The following is a 24,439-nucleotide window of genomic DNA, read 5'->3' as shown; positions in this document are numbered from 1 at the left end:
AACGTTTGCACAGGGACAAAACAATCCTGAGCTTTGCAACCGGCTGGTGGAGACATCAAGCCCCTTAATCCCGGGATGGGGATGGGGCCATCCTCCAGCACCCCCCTCACACCCCAAAACGCCGCCGGCACTCACCCGGCAGACGGACATCTGGTTGGTGGTGAGGGTGCCGGTCTTGTCGGAGCAGATGACGGAGGTGCAGCCCAGGGTCTCCACCGAGGGCAGGCTCCGCACGATGGCATTTTTCTTGGCCATGCGGCGCGTGCCCAGCGCCAGGCACGTGGTGATGACGGCCGGGAGGCCCTCGGGGATGGCGGCCACCGCCAGGGCCACCGAGGTCTTGAAGTAGTAGATTGCACCTCGAAACCAGGAGCCACCATGGACGGGGTCGCTGAAGTGGCTGATGTTGATGACCCAGACGGCGATGCACACCAGGAAAATCACTTTGGAGAGCTGCTGGCTGAACTCATCCAGCTTCTGCTGCAAGGGGGTCTTCTCGGGTTCTGTCTCCACCATCTGGTTTCGGATCTTCCCGATCTCCGTGTACACCCCTGTTGCAATGACGACCCCCACGGCCTTCCCAGCGGCAATGTTGGTGCCCTGGAAGGGATGGAAGGGAGCAGAGTAAATACATGGGCATGAAATCTCCCAGCCTGAGCAGGGAAATGTGTGGCTTCTTGTGAAGGGAGAATACGAGATCTTAGGGAAGGAGAAAATGAGACACCAGGCCCCACAAGTTCTCCATCTGCTAAAACGTGGGACAAATCTTTGTCCATCCTAAACCCACACACAGTCCCTGCCATTACTTGGTTACAGAGGAGTGAACTTCATCTCGTAATTTCTTTCAGCCATAATGAGCCTGGATGATTTACGTTGAATGGCATGAGTCCCCCCAGCACGAAGCGAGGGGCAATCCAGCTCTTCAGGAACCCCAAAGCACCCAGGGCAACCTGCCCGTTTCCCGATCCATGCCAGGAGGAGTTTCTATTTCACGTGGTTCATGGCTGTTTGGGACTCTACAAAAAAACACCCCGAAGCAGCAGGTGACTCCTGAGAGCACTCTCATCCCTCCCACGCTTGACTTCTGTCCAAGGGGCATGAGCAAGGAGGAGACCCAAACCTGCAACAGCCCCAGGTTCAACCACAAACCTTCTCTCCTTCTTAGGGTAATATACCCTAATAATACATCCTACAAGATGAAAAAACAGCTGAGACTGCTCAAGATGTTTAAGGAAACCACACGCCACAACCCAAATGAAGTCCTGTGGAAGCAGGTCCCCATTTTTACGGATTTGGGACCCTTTCTATGGACCTGGGTCTTGCACATGCAGCTTCTACTGCCCCCAGCCCAGAGACATCCTGTGTCCATGGGGCTCTTTGCCCATCATCTCTTTGCAAAACCACGAGTGAGGCAGTGACTTACAGAGAACAGCATGTTCTTCTTGTCCTGGTTGACAGCGCGCAGGTCAGGGATGGGGTCCGCGTGTTTGATCACCGACATGGACTCCCCTGCCGAGACAGGAGCGGGGAGATGAGCTGCTCAACGCCTCCATCACAACCCCCACAGCAACACTCGGCCACAAAAATCATCAGAACATCCACCACGGGGATGGCAGAGTGCTCTGAAGATGGGGGCTGCGGAACAACGACCTCTTTATCTCCAGGATTAGGAGCTAAGGACTGAGAGAGGAGCCTTTATAATGCCCCGCTTGATAATTTTTGAAATATTATGGGTTATCAGCTTTAAGGGCTTTTCCACTGCTTATCACAAAGATAATGTAATTAAAAGAAAGCCCAGTGGTGTCACATCTCCCTAATGTCATGAGGTCTCATGCACCAATGGCTCTCATGGGATGGCTGCACGGGGGGGCTGGGAACCCCTGGTTAAGCAGTACATGGGAACACCTGGGAACTCCCCTTGCTTTGCATTTAGCTTTAGGTGAGGTGCTGAGTCCTCCCCAAGCCCCAAATCTTCTTCTTCCACTTGTTTCTCACCCCAGCAAAGCGCTCAGTTCAGCGTCAGACCCCCAAAATTTGCTCTTGACAGAGGACAGGGGGGCAAAGCGCCTTCAGCACCCACCCCAACGCACCTGTGAGGATGGACTGGTCAACCCGCAGTGTGGTGGAGCGGATTTCAATGATGCGGATGTCTGCTGGCACCTTGTCACCGACTGCAAGGAAAAGAGCAGGACAGCTCAGTCAGAGGCCAGGAAGGGGCACGGCGAGGCCCTGGAGGTGCTGCAGAGGCACCAGCCCGGCCAGCAGCTCTCCAGGACCTTTCGAGGCCAAGACAAACAGCCGCCCGTGGGTTCCCCGGCACGGCGGTTGCGGGTGAAAGCAGCCTGGCCGCCTGACAGCCATTGTTTGCTGCCCACCGAAGCACACGTTAGCAAACAAAACAAAACCAAAAAAAAAAAAAAAAGTGTTGAAAACTGCTTTTCCTGCTGGGTTTCCTCCTCCCGGCTTCTTGGCATGTCACGGCTCTTCCTCGTGCTCCCTTATCGCCTGAACGCAACTGCTTTTCGGAAACACTGAGGTCAGCAGAGCCCTCGCTCGCAAGGACTTACATCACACCGCGCAGCGCCTGGCCACAAGCGAACGGCTCCGGTCCTGGATTTCAAGGAGCAGCTCCTCACAGGGCTCATAAACCCTGCCGAGCTCAGGGCCGGGCTGCCCTGGCGCCGCTCCATGCTGCAGCTGTTTATCCCAGCTGCATCCCCACACTTTTGGATGCCAAACGGGGACCCGCAGACTCCCCCAGACCCATCAGGCGCAGGCTTTGGAGATGCATGAGGGAGCCAGAGCCACTCAAAAGGGGCAAAGGGCTCATCCTCCCTCGTGGGAAGGGCAGAGAGGGTTTGCAAAACCTGAGCTGGACGTGCAGGCTAATGATCTGCTGACGGCATCTCAGGAGACTGTGTCAAGCTATAGGGGTAGCTCCAACTCCAGAGCAGGTAGCATGAAAACCTTGCACATAACACCGGGCACCCTGTACTGACCCAGCAGCTGCTGTCTGGGGGATTAGCAGAGATGTGCCATGCTGAAAGCCAAGGGAAGGGGAAGAAAACAGGAGCAAACACTGGTTTCTTTAAATGCTGTTCAGCTGTGATGAGTTTAACCCATCTGCAGCTGCCTGCACAACGACTTGCTTCAATTGGCTTATTAGGGGCAAAGTTGACTTGTTTTAAATTAATTGCCAGTTTTTCAAACCAAGAAAGCCTCCTTGCCACTGCCCAGCCCTGCTTGTCTTAGTTTCCAGCTTTGCCAGCTGTCTGGCTACAGCCAGGAAAGCTTCACCTGCGTGCACACACCACACACCTGTGTCTGGGGATGTACGGGCACATCATTGGCACAAATCTATCTGGAATTTGTGGCCACGGTTAGGAGCAGAGCATGTTGTGTCCCTGGTGGGCAGGAATACCTACCCACCTCTCCCATCAGGCAGCCTCTATATAACTATAACTGTGCTATAACCTGCTAAAACCAAAACTTGCCAATCAATTTGCTATTAATCAGCAACCCCCTCCAGAGGCCAGCTCAGCTCTTTCCCTCCCAGTCATGACCCAGACAGTGCCATCAAAAAGAAATGTTCAGCAGCTGATGGGTAGGCAGCCAGCTCCTGATTTGGGGCGATGTGGCAGGACTGAATTAAGCTGTCCTGTAGCGGGCAGGCGGGTGCAGGTCCCTGTGCTGTTTGCAGTGTTATTTCTCCCCTGGCTTGGTGAACAGGAAGAAATTGGGCCTGGGAGAGCTTGTGAGAGACACCCGGAGCCAGTCCCCAGGTGCCACAGGTCTGTCCCGTGTCCCTCAGAGCTTTTTCAGACCCTGAGGCCATGCCAGCAGCTGGAGCCCGTGGCTGGAGGCGCTGCTCCGCTCCAGCCTCCACACAGTTTTTATGTGCATCTTCCAGCTGAAGCACAACTGGAAGACATAAATAACAACGAGCTGGCTCGGGGCAGGAGGGATTGCAGCTTGTTTCCACTAGCAGGGCCACGAGGAGGAAAGGGGAGGATTAATACAGGGGCTCTGGGGGTTTACAGCATAGTTTAACGCACAAACAACGGAGGATAACTGGAACGCATCGCTTCCTAACTGGTGGGGCAGGTAGGAGACACTGAGGCACCCTTAACCAAGGGCAAAGCCCAGACAGGAGAGCCGGAGGGGTCCTGCCATGTCAAAATCCAGATGATAAGCTTGATGGGCAACGCGGGGGGAAGTTTCTTTTCCCAGAAGCCCCCCTGAGACACAGCACCTGTGCCTGAAACCCCCTCTTTGTTGCTGCTCTTTAATCAATACGCACCCTACAGATGGGGAGAAGCCCTGGCAGGTTGATAAGCCCTGATTTTGGCCCAAATGTGTAGCTGGATTTGACAACAGCAACTAAAACCTCAAGTGTGCATAACCAAGGGGACTCAGCAGCTGGGCCATGCCGTGTCTCCCAAGGGCATGCACCCCAGTGCTGCTGCTCTCACCCTGCTATGACAAGGAGCCACGGGGCGCAGGGTGCCATCATCCCCCGGCCAGCATCCCCATCCCATCCCCAGCTCCCTCCCCTCCGTGCCGCTGGGTGACGGAGCCCTACCTGCCACCTCCACGATGTCCCCGGGGACGATGTCCCGGGCGCGGATCCTCTGCACCCCGCTGCGGTCAGCGCGGATCACCTTCCCCATCTCGGGCTCGTACTCCTTCAAGGCCTCGATGGCGCTCTCGGCGTTCCTCTCCTGCAAGAAGCAGAGGAGCAGAGCTGCAGCAGGGGGGCCGTCAAAGCGGGGAGGCTCCTTAAAGCTGCAGAGATGGGTGCACCCCGACCCCAACCCCACCTTCAGCACCCATTGGCACCATGGCTGGGGAACGGGCTATGCCTTCCCGAGCTGCCCCTGCTTGCTCTGAAATGATCTCTGCCGGGTTAAATCACAACAGTTCCTGGACACCACCTAGATCTTTTGGTCTGGTTTTCTCACTCTTGGTTTGGGAAGCAGTATTTCCCACCTAGATGTATTTTTCACCAGCCAGCAACGTACTTTATCGCCTCCAGGAGCCCCACTTCAGATAAGGTGTGGATAAATAATCCCCCACACAGAGCAGAGAGACACGGGGCTGTCCCTTACCTGCCACACGCCCACCACGGCGTTGGCGATCAGGATCATGATGATGACGATGGGCTCCACGAAGGCCGTCATGCTCTCCTCTCCTTCTTCAAACCAGGCCAGGATCTGGTAGCAGGAGAAGAGGAGAGAAGAGCAGTTGAAAGAACAAGCACCAACGTTTTAAGAGATACGCAGAAAAGGCAGCTAACACATGGCAGGGACCGACCCTGCAGCTCCTTACTGGTGAGATCATCCCACTAAGACCCAAGGTAAGAGACATGAAGCGTGCACACACCAACATTTTCACTCCATTTAACTGCTTGTCAACCCCTGCTGTGTCAATACAACGCCACCAGGCTGCTCTGCTGCAGCGAGCACTGGCACAAAAACCTTTGCCATGGGGCTGTGTGTGTGCTCTGAGAGCTGAGCCACGCCAGGAGACTCAGCCATTGAGCAGATCACCAGCAAATATGTCACCATGTGCTATTGTGGGAATGTATTTTTATCTTTCAGGGGTCTGGCCTCCCTCCTTACCTCCCCACAAGTCCTACCCCCGCCGTTCACTTTTCCCATGGGTGCCCTACCAGCTGGGTGCCCTACCACCCAGTGCTTTCAGACCAGTGGGACGTACAATGCCGGCACTAAAACCTTTATTCAAAATGTCATGACTACATGAGGTGGGATCCCGAAATAAGTGTCGCACGACTTAGTCCAGCAGGAGACAGTTCGTGCTGCCAGCACCAGCGCTGCCCCCGCTCTGGGCTCAATCACAGCCCCACGGGAGAACCACCACTGGTGGTGACATCTGAAGGGCGCACTGCAATGTGTCACTGCAGAGGTTAGCCCAAACACATCCCTGCACAGCCTCGAGGGGATTTGGGAAACCTCCCCACGTCCCTTGTGCCCCATTAGCTCCAGTGTTTCGCTGCCAGGGATTCATTGTTTGGGAATTGTAAAAGTATCTTCTCATATTCACCTAGAAAAAAATCTCGGTTCTGTGCCTCTCTTCCATGCACATGCCGAGGAGAGGGTGAGCATTTCAGCTCTTCCTCCAGCAGAGACAGTACCATGGCCTCCCTTTCCTGAGAAGCTTAAAGGAATTGCCTATTTTTTTTAATTAAATATAAATAAATAAATTAAATTATTAAAATGAAATTGGTCAGCTGGTTGCTAAGTTAGCCAAAAGGAGGAGACACGAGACACGTTCTGTCATCCCACTGCCTTAGGTGGCAGAACCCAAACCCCACATATACCTCCAGCAGCTTGGTGGGAAACATCTCCCCACTGAGCTGCTCCCAAGGTAAATTGTGAGCAAAACCGAGCTAACGGCAACCCCTGGGGAGAGGTTTCCATGAGCTGATTTCACAGCAAAGGAAGCACTGCAACCTCATCCAGGCACAGCCCCGCCAGGAACCACTCCCCAGTTCAGCTCATGGGGAGCAATGCTCGGGCACCACAAAAAAAAGGACTAAAATCAGCCAAAAAAAGGATGCTCAGTGTGGAGGTAGTGAGGCTGGGAGCATCTCCCTCAGAAGAGGTGGGGGAAGAGCCCTGCTGAAGCTGTGCTGCTGGAGAAGGCAGCGCCTGGGGACAAGTGACAGCACCGTGTGCTGCCGTGGGGCTGAACGCTACCAGAAGCTGCTCCTGGTGACATTCCCAAAAGCAGAGGTTTAAAGGAAAGCTGTACCCCATGCATCGTGTCTGGCCATAGCCCTGCCCCTTGGATCTGTCCTGGGATGCCCGAACCCTCCCGGCCATGCCAGCAGGACGGGAAGGACGCGAGCAGCAGCAAGATGCAGCTCCCACGCGAGCAGCCGAAACACTGCCAGGCCAGAGGAAGAATAAAAAAAATAAAAATTAAACAACAGATTGGATTTTCATTTCGAATCCAAAATCTGAATGCCTCCACGCAGCAGCAGAAGGGCTTCAGGAGGGAGACGTTACTCCCAGGAGAGAAGCCACAGAGGGCTGGAAATGCTCCCAGCCCCTCCTGGCCTCGGCACGTGCATCAGCCTGGTGCCCATCGCTGCTGGCAGCACCTGAACACAGCACGGGGAATTTCGGGGCTCACTTCACGTATCCGTGCTGCTGCCCTCACCTCTCACCACCCACCCAATGCCTCCTCAGAGCAAGACCAGGGGGTTACTTCGCAGCTGAGCTTTGCCTCCCTCCCTCCTCTTCCTCCTCTCGTGCTCTCCCTGGGGGCCACCTGGTGTTTGCTTGCCAGATAGGTACAGATATTCCCTGAGCACTCGCAATTGCCCCGTGGACAGACATCTCTGCAGACTCTTTGCCTTCTCTCCTGCCCTCAAAACCCTCACTCCATCCTGCATCACCATTTTTTGCCAGAGAAAAGGCGCCGTCCTACCTGACCCCAGCAGCACAGCGACGGCTACCGAGTCATGGCCAGGCTCCAAGGCAGGTGCTGCACACACACCTTGGGATGTTTTTGTGCTGCCAGTCCTTACTTTCCAAAGCTCCCGAAGAAAAGATGCAAAGGGAAGTGGTTTTCCCTAACTATTTAACCTCCATGCACACAGAGGCACAGCACACGTTGCGCTCGATGAAAAGTGGTGTTGAAAAGAAATCGGGAAGAATTAGAAGCAGCGAAGGGACACCAAAAGAGGCTCTTTGGGCCTAAATCAATGAAAACATTTAGCACAGTGCTAACAAAGTAAGGGGAAGAAGGCTGAAATCCTGAAAAACATCAGTGAATGCGTCACAGATTCACACGGGCTGACAAATGGGGAAATCAAAATGCTTCCCTCAGCCTAGGAAATTCAGGAAAAAGGGCTGATGCATGTTCTGAGCCGACAATGAGAACACACACAACCCATATTGCTCATCAAATTAGGGTCAGACAATACAGACAGATCACATGAAAAAGTTCTGGGCCCATCTCACTGTCCCCTGGCAGCCCCTTCCCAACCCACTCCAACTGGGGCTCTGTCTCCAAGCCCCAGCCCTACAACCCCAGCACCGCAGCCTTCTGGTAGCCCTAGGGGGGCACGACAGCAGCCTCCAGAAGAACACGGTCTGCTCTGCAGCTGGAAACACACAACGGGATCTCCTTGCCCAGGTCTGAGGCAGGAAATAGCGCCAGGGCTCAGGAGGCAGTGCGGCAGAGCCAGGTGTGATTACTGCCAGGGTAGCGAAGGGCTCGATCCACCTCTGTCAGGTCTCCACCATCGGAGATCCCCATCAGAAGTTTTGAAAGACACTCAGTGAGCAACAGGATGGGTAGCTCTGACGCTTCCCTTGGGCTAGGAGTCATCTCCAGATCTCCCCTGCCCATCCTTGGTGTTATTTAGTTGGGCTCTGGGTCGTGTCAGAAGTCCCAAGCTGAATGGGTGGGGACAGAGCATCCTCCAAAGGAACTGAGAAAAACCATCCAGCTGTGCCTTCCTCAACAGCTTGACATGAATTTTTCAGCATGGATTACTTGAATGAAAGGAGTCAAGGCTGCCAAGATATCATTAAACTGCGGCAGAAGAATCTGGCAGTGGCAAAGCTTCAAGGCACGCAGATGACTCCAGGGCTTCTAATTTAATTCACGCTATTGGCATTAACTTTAAGCAGCAACACTGGGATCAGCTGATGGAACCGTGCCCCTGGGCCCCTTTCTGCCTTAGGGTCTTAGGGAAATGTAAGGAAGGCTGGAGAGCTGCGGGATATCGCTGTTGGATGGCTCAGCAGTGCTGGGAAGTCCTCCAGCCTCACCTACGCACGTGCGGTGCCATCGCTACGACCGCTGTGCCCGGCACAACCACATCCCCTCCATCCTGCACGTGCATCCCTCTGGCCTCTTTATTCCCCCTAAAAATAAACAACCCCGTCCTATTTCACCAGTGCTGACCTGAAATGCGATGCTCTGTTTGAACACGGCACCTTTTAAGCCCCCCTCACCCCAGCTCCCACCAGCACCCAGGGGTGCCGCAGCCCGCCCGCGGTACTCACGAAGGAGAGGAAAGCGGCCATCAGGAGGATGCGAACCAGGAGATCTTCAAACTGCTCCAGCACCAGCTCCCAGAGGGACTTTCCTAGGGGGAAAACACACAAGCTCAAGCACCGTCGGTGCCCAAAATGCCCCAGAAGGCAGGGAATTTGGAGGCCAGTAGGGCCCACAGAGCCTGCAGCATCGCTGCTCTGGGCACTGCAGGGGACACCCAGTGCCAGGGGCAGCGTTGATTCAAATGAGAGTAAACATTCATGTCCTGAATCTGCCGTTGGCATCACCAGCTCCACCTGCAGCAGTGAGGGATTTTTCTCTCTAATACGAAATGCCTTCCTTTCTGGCATTGCCCTGTTTCTACTACACTTGTTTTTAACTAAAGAAACCAAATCCTCTGTGTTCCTACTCCCACCTGGTAGCCTTTCCGTCAGAGGAAGGCCCTGTTCTCAGTCCAGCTGTCTCTGGGATTAAAATTGAGATTAGAAGAGATGACCCCGCACACTCCCCTTCCTCCAGCAGCCTCATCCCCAGCTTTCACCCCCCCGTCCCACCCACACCTCTGGGCACGCACCCCCACTTACCTTCTTCTGCAGGGAGCTCTGGAGGTTTCCATCCATACCCCAACCAGCAGAAAGGGAAAAAAAATGGGAAGAGAAAAAAAAATATATTAATTTGGGAACAGCGTAGCAATCCCTTATACCCCAGCAGTTCACCAAGTACCCCAAACGCAGCTCGTGCTGCACATATTGCCACAGGAAGGCTGCTTGTGATCAGACTTCAACGCCTGACATCAGGCAGGCAGCGCCGGGTGCTCCCCGTGCCAGGAAATGTCATTTCCCTGCTGCAGCCGGGGCGCGGCAGCATCCATCCCTGCGCTCAGCCTGCCTAAAAACGCTCGCCTCCAAAGAGCCCAGCACCCTCGGGAGCTGCCCTCTCCAATCCGGGGGCAGAAAGCTCTGAACATCCCATAAAACGCACTGCCAGGGAGCAGTAGGGACCTGCCGGGGCCTGTAACTTCCCCACCATGTTTCCTATTAGCCCCTTGTATTTCACAGCCTGCAACACGCTGGGAAGGAAATCCAAAGCCCATGCTGTGCTGGTCCAAGCCGTGCTCCTGCCACACTGCTCCCAGCAAGCCGAGCCCAAAACGGCACCAAAACACCCCAATAGCTCCATGCACCCGTCACAGCCCACCTGTCCAGTAAGGGTTTGCCTTATCCTACATCAATAAGATACCTGCAGCTGTCTAGCAAAACAAGGCATTCCTCCAGCTCCTTGGGTTTTTAAGGGAATAGGGGGACGAGGGCAGACACGGGGTGCCGCCGGCCACCCCAAGCCCCCCGTGCAGAGCCCTACGTGTGAGAGCAGGAAGCGAAACCAGCTCGGCTGTTTTCCACCCTCTATTTTCATTCAGAGAAATGAGAAAGGAAAAAAAAAAAAAAAAAAAAAAAAAAGAAACACACAACAAAAAGCCCCAGCAACCTTCACTGAGCAAAACGGTGAAAACAAGCACCCTGCGTGTTCACCCCTCAACTGCTGGCAGACGCACTCACTGGGAGTGAGTCCCTTCAAAAATCCTAAATAATGATGCTCCAAAGCCCTGCCACCATGAGGAGGGCACAGACCACAGTGTAACACACATAGTTATTCTCACAGTGAAAAAAATGAAATTCTTGGAAGGGCTTCACCATTTTGGCTTGTTCTATAGAGCACCAGAAGGAAAGCTGCTCTTCTCCCTTTTGCAAGCAGCTTCCTCCCCGCCCGCAGCTTCCTCTCCCCAACCCCAAAATGAAGGGCAGGGGGCACCCGGGGCCGTTTTCCCCATCCAGGCTGGGTTTTTAGGGGTGCGACCACGCAAGGTGACAAACCAAGGGGCTCCTGGTGCTCAGCCAGGTCCCAGCTCCGCCGTGGCACCCTGTGGTGACGTTGCGCCCCGAGCAGCCGTGCGTAACGCCGCCGGCCCGTTGTGCCTCTGCCGGGCATCGTTTGCATGAGGAGTCGCGGCGAGGCTGTTTGCAGAGCGGGGACTTTGCATGAGCTCTGCAGAGGGGGCAGGAAAATGGGTTACCATGAACTCAGGAGGAAGCCAACACCCCGCCGGCAGCACGGGTCTCACCACCACCAGGGTGACACCGTGACACTGCTGCCACCAAACCCCAACCAGCAGCAGTGCTGTTGCAGCTACTTCCCCCCCCCAAAAAGCTGATTTTGAGCATACTGGGAACTAGGCAAACCTCCTCTGGGTGGTGCCCCTTTCCACCTCCCTTCACACGACAGCTCAGCACCCACTTTGCACCCTGCAAAAAAGGGCAAAAAGCCATAACGCACTGACATTTTCGGGTCTGCATCCACCTAAAACCACCTGAAAATGAGAAAATTTGGGGTTGAAGTCCCCTTCTCTCAGTTCCAGCACCCCACTAGAAATAAGAGGATTCGTCCTGCTCTCCAAACCCCAGGTTTTATCGGGTCAGCCCCGTGGTACCAGGCAGTGCAGCGCAGCCGGTGCCATGCCGTGGCCGCAGCGCTGCCGTGTCACTACAAAACCCAATGCAGAGCAGCAAAAACCCAAATCCACGAGTCCTGTGGGACAGCACAGTGAGTGCAGACGGGCTGAAATGGGAATCCCTGCTGCCAGACTATATGGGCGTGGGATGCTCCAAGGGCAGGCACGAGGCAGAGGTGGGGCGGGCAGGGGGCCGGTATCGCCAGCTCCTGCCAGCTCAAACAGCGCAGCAGGGCTGGCACCGGTGACGTGGAGGGCACGGTGAGCAGGTGACAGCGAGGCAAAGCAGCCCAGGTACCACCTGCTGGCAGCGCAGTGCCAGCTGAGCACCCTCTGGGAGATCCGGCCTTGTTTTCCGGGTCAGAGCAAACAAATAAAACACGGCAGGGTGGCACGGGAGGCACTGCAAGGAAACGTTTCAGGTGCACGCTCAGACCTGGAGCGTGACCCCTGACAGTGAGCATCTGAACACCCTTTTCCCAACATTTCAGTAGCTTCCCCAGAATAAAGTCAGATTTCCCTTATGGGAAACAAGCCTGCTACTGAGCAGGGAGGGAAGGGTGGTGCCCCAGAGCCAGGCAATGCGAGCACGATGCATCCCCCCACAGGCAACAGGGACCAGGTGGGACCAGGACCTGGTTCGCCCTCCACAAAGAAGCACAGCACCCAGCCTGGGACTAAGGACCAGCATCATCCCCACCCTCTGCTCCAAAACTTCCTTCAGGCTGTATTTCTATGCTGTAAACTCTTTTTTTCTTTTTCTTTTTTTTCCCCTTCCTCTAATTTATTTTTCCATATGCGGTGAAGGGGAAATGGAGGGGTAAAACAAGCGACGCATCCAATTCCCAGACTTCGTCAACAGGCAGGAAAGAAGTGGTATAAAGAGTAAATAAAATAAAATAAAATAAAATAAAATAAAATAAAATAAAATAAAATAAAATAAAACATCCCCAGCTGGGACAGCAGCCTCCCCCAGTGACACTAAGCAGGACTTGCTCTGGGATCCTTCACCCCACAGAACAAATTGTTATTTCCAGCAGCACCACAAGGCCCTGCTCCCTGCCCCGGTGGCGGCCAGCACCGTGCGGGGTTTTGCAGCCCCCAAACCCCTCTGCTGGGTTTCCCTATCCCCTGCTCGGTGGGAATCCCTCCTGGGGACGGGTGCTCAGGTGCTTTTTCACCACCACCCTTGAGTTGCAAGAGCACAAAGCGACGTGTTTGGAGGCTGATGCGTTGTGGTAGCGTTATCGTGGATGACAAGCACCCGGAGGCTGATGGTGCGATGCTCGCAGGGGACAACGCAGAGTTACCCCATTCGGCTTTCCTTTCACGTGCAGCTTTGTGCTGGAGCCTCCCGAGCACGTAACACCACCCAGCCTGCTCCCAGGTGCCACCCTCCCCACGGGGACAGCCCCAAAAGCTTTGCCACCCGTTCTCCCCCCCTCCCTGTAAGCAAAGCCCTGGGTGCGCCGTGCCGGGGGGAGCCTGATTTGCCTACCGCACCGCACCTGCCTCCTGCACCCCCAGCACCCACCTGGTGGAGCAGGCACCGAGATAAAAGGGCCAAGGGATGAGCACCCCTCCCACGGCAAACACCCTGGGATCGCTGCTCCAGCAGCGTCGCCGAGCTCTGCAGGATCCCGGCATCCTGCCTGGAGGGGCGATGGCAGCCCCAAAATAAGGAAAATAAATAACTAAATAAGGAAGTGTTCAGGGCAGGGCGATGGTTCAAGCAGCGAGGGTGGCCCCACAGACCCAAGAGCTCAGCAGAAGGCATCAGGATAAACCTGCCTGTCCCACCCCAAATTCCCCTTCCTTTGCTCCTGGGAATGGCTCATCCCCGAAATGTTGCCTGAGCATCCTGCAAAGGGCAGCTCCCCTCCAATATCGTGCACAGGGATCCTGCAATGGGGCCACGAAGCCCCACGCATCCTCCTCCTCCGTGGAGGAAAGCAAATTACTTTGTACGGAAAACCCACATGCAAGTCCATTCTCCTTCTCTCAATGCTAAGAGAACAAGGGGAGAATATTTCACCCATTTCCCCTGAAAAATCAAGTCACCAGTCAGGCCAGCAGCCTTATTTGCAAAAGTGAAGTCCCTTTAAAAATGTCTGGGGAAATTTTGGGGAGAAACATGGGGAAATGGGACTCCCCAGCCTAGGGCTGCACCTGGTGGCCTTGTCCCCCCAGTGGTCCCTGCTGGTCCCTGGGGGACAGGGGGTGCGTGGCAGAGGGAGAGCACAGCCCTGGCCTCAGACGGGCGATGTGAGCAGGCTAAAGGCAGGTTTTGTTCCCTCCTGCACCAAGGCAGTGGAAAGAATTTCCAGCTCTGGCTCCTGGGTGGAAAAGCTAAAAATCTGCATTTAAATAGTAACAGCTTCGGGGGCATTTAAAAATAAAATAAATGAAAATAAAGGCAGGGGAACAAAATAAAGCTTAAGATGGGGCTTTTTTTCACCCGATTGCACCCCAAACCTTGAGGGGACAATCCCCACAGCCAGGCACAGCTTCCCCTGCCCAGCTCAGCCTCACCTACGGGCTCGGTGAGGGAGCCCCACTGCCTCCTGCGAGCCCAGAAGCACTCTGCGATCCTCTTCTTGCAGGTTTCATTTTTTTGCCCTACAACTATTTTTTTTTTCCCACAGAATTTCCCCCTGATGCTCCAGTGCTTGCTTTTAACTCAGTCGGTTCTGTTGGCACAGAAATGGATTTCCATCCCTGCGGGCTCTGCCCTTGGCCACCATCGCCATCAGCGTGATGCCTCCGCTAAAATCCTTTTTTTGGGGAGCCAAAATCTCCCCAAAACAGCAAATGTTCAGAAACCAAAGCCCCATCCATGCCAAGGCAAGCAAAACACCAACTTTGCAACACTTCTGGGACTGCCACACCATGCTGCAAGCCAGCCAGCGAGTCAAACACCCAGCGGCATAAAATTTAATAACGTTTAGGATTAAATAATGCTAACATAACAGCTTAGCAAACCAAACACACCAAGCTGCAGAGGCGGTGGTGCCCGAGCCCTCACGATGCTGGCTCAGCCCCTGCAGGTTTTAAATATCCTTGGGGAGGGCATTTGGTGCTGGAATTGCACTGCTGCCTTGCAGCTGAGTTCCGTGAGATCTGGGGAAGAACTGGGCGGAAACATGCTCATGGCTTTTTTTTCTTAAAAAACAGGAGAAATGGCTTAGTGGGCTGCAAAGGTAAGAAAAACAGGCAGGACAATGAGAGCAGGGTGCACAGCCAGAATTGGATGCACTTGCCCCTGGTGGAGCGATGTCGCTCAGCACGCAGCGAGGGGCTGCTGCGGCGTGGGGCAGGGGGATAGAGGCAGAATGAGACCAAGCTTCCCCCCTCACAAGGGGCTCTCTGCAGCACTCTTGCCCACCAAAACAACCCATTTGCTTTTCCACATTTTTTTGCTTGACCTCTGGCACACTGCAGGCTTGGGACTGAATCACAACCAGCGTGGATGCAGCGCTACCAAACCAGGGGGGGATGTTTGCAAGGTGTAACCCTCCAAAAGCAAAGCCAGCAACCTAAGTAAATACCTGAAGCCCTGAAATATATTGCTTTGCAACCCAAACACTGCTTGTTCCCTTCTTCATCAAGGGAAAGCCCTGGCTGAAACTGTGGGCTGCCGGGGGCTGACCCCATCCCAATACACACAGGCTCGGATGGGGTACGGCGTGGGTTTTGTTTTTGTTGTTCTCCATTTGTTTGTTTTCTGGAGGAAACGCCTCCCACTCCTGAAAGCGTTTGTGAAATCCGACAGCCGGAATATTCACATCTCGAGGCGACTCCCATCTGCTGGCAGAGCAAGGCGGGCTGGCAACGTGCGGCCAGGCTAAGGCAGCACAGCGCACACCGGCCCTGCCCCGCACGGCAGCTAATGAGCTGCTTTTAAACTCAATTAACTTCAGCAGAGATTATTATTATGTTTTGCCTTTTTTTTTTTTTTTTTTTTTTTTAAACAGAACTCCTTGCCCCAGCCAACCCCGCTCCCCAAACACACGCTGGCTTTTCCTGCTCCCCGCTCTCTGAGCTATTTTCAGCGATCACCTTGGATGGGTGTTCGTGGCAAATGAAGTATGCACAGCACTGAGTTTAGATTATATCAGAAGAAAAAATAAAATATATATATCGTGCAGAATAGAAAAAAAAAAGTCTTTCTGGATGGGAAAAAGGGATGAGCTGGGCAATTAATACTTTCAGGGATGAACTCTCCGGGGATCACGCATCCCTGTGTAGTTGAGCCCGTTCCCTTCCCACAAGGAGGCAGGTTGCTGGAAGAGTTGAGCCCATTTAATCTTATTTCTGTGACCTTCTTCCCATTGTGTATAATGTGTGCATGTAAGGGATGGAATTTTATTTTCATAGATACACACATATGTACATGATATATACACATATCTACAGATACAGATGTGTATAGAGTAGACTGGTTCAGTTGGAATGGACCTACAAAGACACAGATACCTACACAGAGACCTATGAAGGTACCAACAAACAAGTTTAAGACTTAGTGTTGAGAAGACAAGTGTCAAGAAGAGGTGAAAAAGGGAAAAACCATGCAGGAGTGCAGAAGAGCAGCAAAACCCAAACCACGCGGAGCCCTGGGGAACGCCGTCCTCCACGGAGCGAGCGGGAGGCTCGGGGCCGCCTCTCCCCTGCAACTCTGTTTTCCTTCTTCCACTCGCTCACCACATTTTCCTTATTTTAGCGCGTTTTGTTGACTTGGAGGTTGCAAAATGGAAAAAAAAAAAAAAAGAAGGGAGCGCAGGCAGGTAATGGCGCCGGGCAGCATGAGGGGTGTCCCCACCTCGGATGCTGGCTCCATCGGTCCAGCTTGGCCAAGGGTAAGCGTGGGCAACCAAGCCAATGGTTCTGGGGCAAAACCCTGGGGATTTGGCTTCCCTGGGCAGGCAGAGGGGACCGAGTCACTGCTGCCCGAGTTCCTCCTCGCAGCTCTGCACTTTGCTCCCCGCAGCTAAGGAAGAGAAGAGAATCTCCCCCGCCCACGCACCCCTCCCAAAAAGGAACCAACCGATTTTTATCAGCCACAAGTGCAAAAAAAAAAAGTTTCCAAAGCAGAAATAATAACAATTAAAAAATAAAAATTAAAAGGTGGGCACAGCGCTGCACAGGCTGGGGTGAAGGGGGTGATGGCAGTGGGATGTGGGGGCACCTGAGGCATTTTAGAAAGGAAAAACAGGATAAAAACATGGGGAGGGGGAACCACAACCAACCATCACCCAGCCTTAGCTCCTCATATTTGGCTGTACCAGGGGCAGCCCTGCCCTGTGGCCCACAGTAACACCCATCCCTTCTCCGCCTCCCCCCCCAGGGCTGGTTTAAAATACACCCGGTCGCTAAATAGCAGGAAACACCCGATGCCAAAACACCACGGACAGGAACCCCAGGGCGCAGGGGAGGCGCAAGAGCAAGGAGCGGATTTCCTCCCCAAAACGTCGCAGCGCCGACGGTGCCCCCAGTGTGCAGGGCATGCACCCTCCGAGCCCCAGCCGGGCACAGGCACGGCAGCTCTGGCTAGGAAAGAGGTCTTTTTTTTATTGCCCCTGGGTTGTTTCCCCTCCGTTAGGGGATCTTTGAGCCAAAAGGCCACGGTGATTTGCAAACGCAGCCCAAGCGTGCAGGGGGGGGGATGAAATAATCAAATGGGGTGACCTGCATCAGCATATCCAGCTGCACGAGCAGCAGGTATTGGAAAATTTAAATTTTAGGAGGGTTGCTGTGAGCACAGCAGGGGCACCTACGTTTTGGGGTGCACGAGGTTCAGACATCCCCAGAGAGGCTGGGGCTGGCGTTTCACCCCAAAGAAGCACGGTGCTGGTGACTGCACCCAAGCGCACAGCCCACGAGGACGTGCCTGAGCCCGGGGGTGCTGCAGGTAACTGCAATGGCGGGGAAATAAATAGGCAATAAAATGAAATAAATAGAGAGAAAGGGCTTTTATAGGATGATAGCAGCCAGACCTCAGTGCTGGGAGGTTCCCACAAACACCAGCTACAGGCACGAGGTGAATCGCCGGCGAGGATTCATTCAACACACAAAAATCCCAACAAAAGAGCAAAATTCGGGACACGACCCCTCTCCCCTTTCCCCCATGGGCTGCAGAAGGTGAGCAGCACCCCCCCAACCACGGCTTCAAGCCCCCAGAAAACATCCATTAGCACTAATTGCATTAATCCCAAGAGGAGCAGGGAGCCTCCCGCCCCGTCGCCCATCGCAGCAGCCCTGCCTGCAGCCGGTTAACCCGCGGGGTTCGACGCCCACGGAGGCGGCGCGCTCACGTCATGGAAACACTCAAGTAACCACAATTTTCTCTATTGCTTTTTGGCTCCAGCCCCTCAGCACTTCCAGCCTTCTCCCGCTACCTGTTTTACAGCGCGATAATCGCTGCAGACGCTTCGCTGCGGCGCTTGGCAATTTTATTTTAGTTTCTTTTTTTTTTTTTTTTTTTTTTTTTCTTAATGTAGGTTACTGTTATAAGTTCTGCCTCCGATACTACAGCACTGAGATGTTGGGAAAAAAAAAAAAAAAGATTGTGAGTCATGATACCAACAGCGTGTCACACACACAGTAATAGAAGTCGGTGGGGACGGGGTGCCTGGGGGGCTCAATGTGCTGCCCCATGGACCTCCCGAGGGGGTGCTCCCTGTCCAGCACCCAGCTGGGTGACAGGCATGGTGTGCCCGTGCTGAGCTTTGGGTTGATGGTTTGCAATGAATTATCCTTAAAATAGATAGATAGATAGATAGATAGATAGATAGATAAATAAATAAATAAATAAATAAATAAATAAAAGACATTTTGGTCGGGCATCACCATCCCACCCAGGTCTGCAAACGCTGCACGTGGGAGAAAAATCGAAGCTGGTGCCCGCAGAGGTTTGAGCATATGAAAAAGCACCAAAAAAAAAAAAAAAATTATTTTAGAAGCAGATGAATGAAAGCATCACAGGGCAGAGAACCAGCTGGACGGGGGGTCACCCAACATGCCATGTACACGTGGTCCCAGGGGACATGTGTGGATAAAGGGCTCCGCAAGCCCGGTGCTAACAGCACGTAGCAGTGGTTGTGCAAGCGGTGATGCCGGCCACACGTGTGTGCAGGGCAAGGATTTGCCAGCACAGAGCAAACCACAGGACAGGGAGCTGCATCGGCAGCACGGGGCCCTGCTCTCCCACCAGCAGCTCTGCAGCAGGAGAGAAAGCACGAAGCGAAAAACACAGCGATACGCACGCTCCTCCGGCAGAGAAAATCTCTCTGGTAGAAAGAAATCCAAAGCAACAAAATTGTTTTGTGTTCGAGGAAGGAGAAAAGTGAAAATATTTAAACTAACTTGCAACCTAAACATCAACAACATTTTTTAAGGCTGAGCAGTGAGAGATGATTGTAGAACAGCGACTCGGTGGCTCAGAACTGGATCTGGTGACTGCAAGAGGCTGAAACAGGCAGACAGACCAAGCTGCAAGGGAGGGAAGAGCAAGCAGGCTTGGGGCTGTTCGGCACAAACGGCACCAAATGGGCCAAAATCACTCAGTTCTGTTAAAACAGACACCTGAAATACTGGGACAAGAGGATCCGTGTGCGTGGGGTGCACTTTTGGGAAGCCGTAGTGCACCCCGCTCCTCACTCAATGCTCTGCAGCACAGCAGTGACCAGCCCCCAAACCAGCAGGAAAATACAAATATTAAAGAAATAACACTGGTGCAAGAAGTTCGGGGGGAAACCCCAAGGGTAAACCCCTAGGTAAAGGCAAGGCCCGTGGGTGCACCTGCACAAAAACCCCTTCCACACCAGTGCTGCCCCTGCCTCTGCTCGCCCTGGATGGATTAAACTGCTGCAGGAGGCAGGCAGGACAGGGTGGATGAGAGGTTTTCTGAATGTTGCTCCTTATTCACTTTTTTTTTTTTTTCCTCAGCAAAAAGGTAGGTATGGAATTGGGAAACCCCAGAAAAAAGGTGTGGGGCTCAAACCCCAAATTTCCTATCGTCCAGTTAGGAAAATTACGTGGTCTCTCCACAACCCTGAAGGTGCTCACACTGTTTGAGTGCATCAGCATTTCTCCTAAGGGAAAGGATTTGGAGGAGGAGAAAAAAAAAAAAAAAAAAAAGAAAGAAAAAAACACACAAAAAACCACGTAGCGTGTTTATGAATCAGACTGCTAAGCGTGTGTTTCGGGGGTGGAAAAGGTGGGCGATGCGCAGAGGAACAGAGAGCAGAGTGAGATGAGTCAGAAAATGCTGCTTTTCCCCTCCTTGCCGGCACCTCAAACGTTTCAGCACAAAACAGAAATTTCTCTCTTTCTTTTTTAAAACTGTCAGGAGCGAGCCGGAGTGATAACCCGGGCTGGGAGGCAGCCGGGGTGTTTCCCCGGTGCTGGAGCTGGCTCTTAATAATGGTCTATTAATGATAATAACCCTTAGGACAGCCAGCAGGTAATGCCGTCACTGTCGCATCTCACAACGGGGTGCACGAGGCTCTGGAGGCCACCAGGCAGGGTTTTGGGGTCACCCCAGGCACCGCTGGGGTCCCGCAGGGGGTGGGTGAAAGGCCGAGGAAAAGGGCCTGATCCTGCCCGCTGCCATCGCCACTGCAGAAGGGATTTTGCTTTGGAGCTGGAGGAGGTGGCACGCAAAGAGATAAATGCCCCTATGCTGCAAACATCCCGGCGCTTGATTCCGCTGACATTCACAGTCCATTTAGGTTACTGATGAGGCAAATAAAATTATGCATATGCATTAACGTTGGCAATACCGTGCCCGAAATGTGCGCTCATTTACACATGGAAATCCATTTAGGAAGAGAAATCACGGCTATATTTAAATCAGAAAAATCACTCGGCTGGCCGCGGGGCAGCTCCGGCTTACATCTGTCACTCCTCGGCAGAGCTGGAATCATTTCAGAGCAAATTCAGCCTTTGTTTTTTAAGTTCAGAAAGAAAAGAAAAAAACACATTGGCACTCCCGTACCCTCCAGCCCTGTCTATTATAAAATTAAAAAAAAATAAACTAAAATAAGAAGGCAGAGCTCTTGTTTCAGGTGGCCTGAAAGCAGCTGCAGCGCGGAGCTCGAGGGCTCGGGAGCCTTTTGCCAGTGGCCATGGCGAGACCTCAGCGCGCCGCGGCTCCTCCAGCTCCCCTGGCAAACGAAATCGCCGCGCTGCCAGCGCCAATGACAGATTTGAAACTCGAACATGAGCTCTTCCGAACAGAGAAATATCTTCTCCAAGCCCAGTAATCTATAGCGCGCTGCTCGGCTGCCAAGCCGCTAATTGGAGATATTAAATAATCAGCACTGCGCTCTGCTTCCTCCTACAAAGGGAGCTGCGAGCGCTGGAACTGAAAAGCAGTTTTAGACTCCTAAAGAATGTGCCCCCCCCCAAAAAAATACATATACACAAATAAAGGTGGCCCCCCAAAATACCTACACACACTTAAATAAAGCACGCCAGCGGCCACTGCTTCTCGCTCAATGGTGCAGCTCGCTGCAGCTCTTATTTCTGAAATGCATCAACCCAATCAGAAATAAAATAAAATAAAATAAAATGAAGAAGGCAGCTCCCCAGTGTATGTCAGGAGAAGTTTTTACGGAAGATGCTGTATTTCGGGCCGTGATTCACACCGCCACTGGCAGTTGGATTTCAGGTGTGGAAGGAAATGAATGAACGTGAGCCGGGAGGGTGCGAAAATGAAACCCGCCGGAGCCGCGGGGCTGCTCCGCGCTGCAAGCGACGCGAGATTTGAATTTTCTTCCCCCTTCTGAGCTCTGTGCGAGCTCAAGCGAGACGCCAAACTGCCCCGCACTTCCGCTGCCAAAATTTAATTTAAGCTTAAATTAAAATGCAATTTAATACGAGCCACCTTCGAGCCCACCGTGCTGCCCCACACTGCTCCCGCAGTAGACTGGGTACCCAGGGCGTGCAGGTGCCGGCTCCTGCGGCCAGAACACAGCCTGTAAGCCCTCACCGTGCTGGAAAAAAAGGCCCTTTGCTTAAAAATGAGCTTTTAAAACAAAAAGAACAAGCCACACAGGGTCCCATTCTTCACCATTTTAACACAAAAGCAGTCACACCTGAGCCACACACAAGAAAAATCCAAGATTTGCACAAAAGCGCAAAAAGCCATTATTTTTTGAAGCCTTCCGCCACATTTGCACCCATGCTGCTGCCTGCACGTTGCACTGGGCAGCAGGCACAGGGCTGTGCCGTGAAGGCGACAGCCACGGGACATCCCCAGGCGAGAGGCTCTCACGAATCACCACTTTGTAAGAAATTTGTGGTCTGGAGCAAAATTTGCTGCTCCGCAAATGAAGGAGGCGAGCGCACGGCCACTGCTTGAGGGAGGTGAGGGGGTGAAAAAGAAACAAATTCAAAGAGAAAAATTTATTGCCACCGCTAAGCCTTTGCTTGGCACCTACGCCACACGCTCGAGGCACCTCTCCGGAGGCAGAGAGCCCGGTGCCACCGAGCAGCCTGACTCAGGGAGGATGATTCACTTGGGCAAACAGGAGCAGGCACCGCGAGCCCCACAGCGGCCAGGCCTGCAGGTGACACTGCCCCATGGCACGGAGAGCCCAGGGGCCGCCCTGGGGCCGGGGGGAATTTGGGGAGTGATTGTAGCCTGGGATCAGGACCGGCACTTTTGGGGGGTTCTGCCCCCAAAGCAGGCAGCAGGTGGGAGGCTCTGATCCCTGCGGCTGGGGGGGCTCAGGGCTGGTGCTGCCGGGCAGGATGGGACCCCCTGGGGCTGGGGTGCTAGCCAAGACCCTGTCCCCACTCAACGGGCTGGGGGCGCCCGGTGGGTCCCCAGGCTGGTGGTCGTGCAGAGAGCTTCCAGAGAGATGCTGCCCTTTGCTGATCGCCCAAAAGGAGCCGCAGCAGCACCCGATGGCCACGCAGGGACCCAAGCCCTGCTGCCACCCCACACCTTGCTGCCACCCTGTGTCCTGCTGCCAACCTGCTGCCACCCCACTGCCACTCCACGTCCTGCTGCCACCCTGCTGCCACCCCACACCCCACTGCCACCCCGCTGCCACCCCACGTCCTTCTGCAACCCCACTGCCACCCCGCTGCCACCCCACATCAAGCCAGCAGCGGGCCCTCTCCGGACCAATTTCGGGGCACTCCCTGCACCCCGGCCAGGACAAAAACTTCCCCCAGAGCCCCCCCAGCCCCCTCCACACCCACCCCAAACCTCCCCCCAGCCCTAGCACAGAGCTCGGTGCCCCCGGCGTCCCCCATGCCCACCACCGGGCGTCCCTCGGGGTCCCCCCGCGCATCCTCCCACCGCACCCCACAACACCCCACCCCGTAACCCCGCACCCCACGGCACCCCACACTCACCATTAGGGCCGTACTTCTCCCGGCTCCTCCGGACCTGCTCGGGGCTGAGCCCGCAGCTCTCGGCCACGCCGAAGCGGCGCAGCACGTCGAGCACGGGCAGGCTGTGCGCCGCCTCCATGCCCCAACAACGGCCCGGGGAGGGGAAGGGGGTCCGGGGATGGGGAGAGGAAGGGGGGGGGGACGCAGGGACCGGCCGCCGGGCTCCCGGGGCCGCTCACGGAGCGCACTCGGGGGCCGCCGCCGCTCGCCCTCCGCCGGCACCTCGGGGAGCGGAGCCGCCGCCCGGCCCCTCCTCCCGGCCCTCCCCGCCCCTCCCCGCCTCCCCCGGCCCCCCCCGGACCGTGCCCGGGTCGGCCCGGGACAGCGCTGCCCGGCCCCCCCCCCTCCACAACCGGCCCGGGGGTCCCCGCTCCCTGCTCCAAATGTCCCCCTGTGCCGGGGGGGCTGCGCTTGCCGGCAATGCTCTGCGGGAATGAGGGGTTCTTGCAGCCAGATGTCAGCTTCTGGTAGCCAAATGTCAGCTTCTAGTAGCCGACTGTCAGTTTCTGGCAGGCAGGCATCAGCTTCTAGTAGCCAAACGCGAGCTTCTACTAGTCAAATGTCAGCTTCTAGCAGCCAGGCATCAGTTTCTAGTAGCCAAATATCAGTTTCTGGCAGCCAAACATCAGCCTCTAGTAGCCAGATATCAGTTTCTAGTAGCCAGCCATCAGCTTCTAGTAGCCAAACATCAGCTTCTAGCAGCCAGACATCAGTTTCTAGCACCCAAATATCAGTTTCTAGTAGCCAAACGTCAGTACTAGAAAGTAGCCAGACAACAGTTTCTAGTAGCCAAAGTCAGTTTCTGGCAGCCAAACATGACTTTCTTGCACCCAAATGTCACTTTCTGGCACCCAAATGTTACTTCCTGGTACCCAAAGTCACTTTCTGGCACCCGAACATCCCTTCAGCAGCCCTCCATGTGCACAGGACGAGCTCCCCTCGCCTACACACACGAGGCTGCCCCAACCCCTGGGTACAACCAGCCAAGGACAGTGGCCAGCCCGCGCCCATGGTGGCCCAAACCCCGTGCTCCAGCGGTGTCCCCGTGCCCCAGCCAAGGTGGGCTTCCAGCAGCCTCCCCCAGCCTCTGGGTACATCCAGACCTCACCCCACAGCCTCTCCAGGAGGAGGCTGGTGGGAACAGGGGCTGGTGGGTTACGGAGCCCAGCCCCACCAACCCCAGCCCCACACAACCCCAGCCCCATACAACCCCAGCGGGTGGTGAGCAGGAGGAAGTGGCGGCGCGCAGCGCAGGGAGGAGCTCGGGTTATTTATTTATTGGTGCGTTTATTTATGGAAAGCCTTTCGCCGATCCCACCGGCGTGGAGGTCCTGGAGGAAGCGCGGCTTTTCGCGTTTCTCAGCCCGCTAAATTAAGTTTTCCGGCGGGGTGGGAGGCGCAGGGCTGTGCGCCGCGGCCGGGCCCCCCCTGCGGCCCTGCTGCAGGAAACGCGGCTCCGAGCCCTGCGGCCTGGCCTGGCTTCAAGCGGTC

The 24,439-nt window shown here is 54.7% G+C and overlaps 1 protein-coding gene across 2 annotated transcripts in view; it reads right to left on the bottom strand.

The window, feature by feature from the left end:
- Positions 1-23,045, bottom strand: part of ATP2A3 (ATPase sarcoplasmic/endoplasmic reticulum Ca2+ transporting 3) — a 43,849-nt gene extending 20,804 nt beyond the window's left edge. For both annotated transcript variants that reach the window (XM_084299959.1, XM_084299960.1), the window contains exons 1-8: positions 22,910-23,045; positions 9,621-9,638; positions 9,045-9,127; positions 5,109-5,213; positions 4,583-4,721; positions 2,091-2,171; positions 1,424-1,509; positions 136-600 (exon numbers count right to left, since the gene is read on the bottom strand). In XM_084299959.1, coding sequence (XP_084156085.1) covers positions 136-600; positions 1,424-1,509; positions 2,091-2,171; positions 4,583-4,721; positions 5,109-5,213; positions 9,045-9,127; positions 9,621-9,638; positions 22,910-23,027 — 1,095 coding nt within the window. In that variant the 5' untranslated portion in view covers positions 23,028-23,045. The remainder of the gene's footprint in view (positions 1-135; positions 601-1,423; positions 1,510-2,090; positions 2,172-4,582; positions 4,722-5,108; positions 5,214-9,044; positions 9,128-9,620; positions 9,639-22,909) is intronic.
- Positions 23,046-24,439: the final 1,394 nt, after the last annotated feature.

The sequence above is a fragment of the Netta rufina genome (assembly GCF_964035555.1).
Source record: "Netta rufina genome assembly, chromosome: 21".
In the NCBI taxonomy this organism is placed as follows: Eukaryota; Metazoa; Chordata; class Aves; order Anseriformes; family Anatidae; genus Netta; species Netta rufina.
Note: the sequence above shows the minus strand (reverse complement) of the source record. Positions and strands in the feature narration are given on the sequence as shown.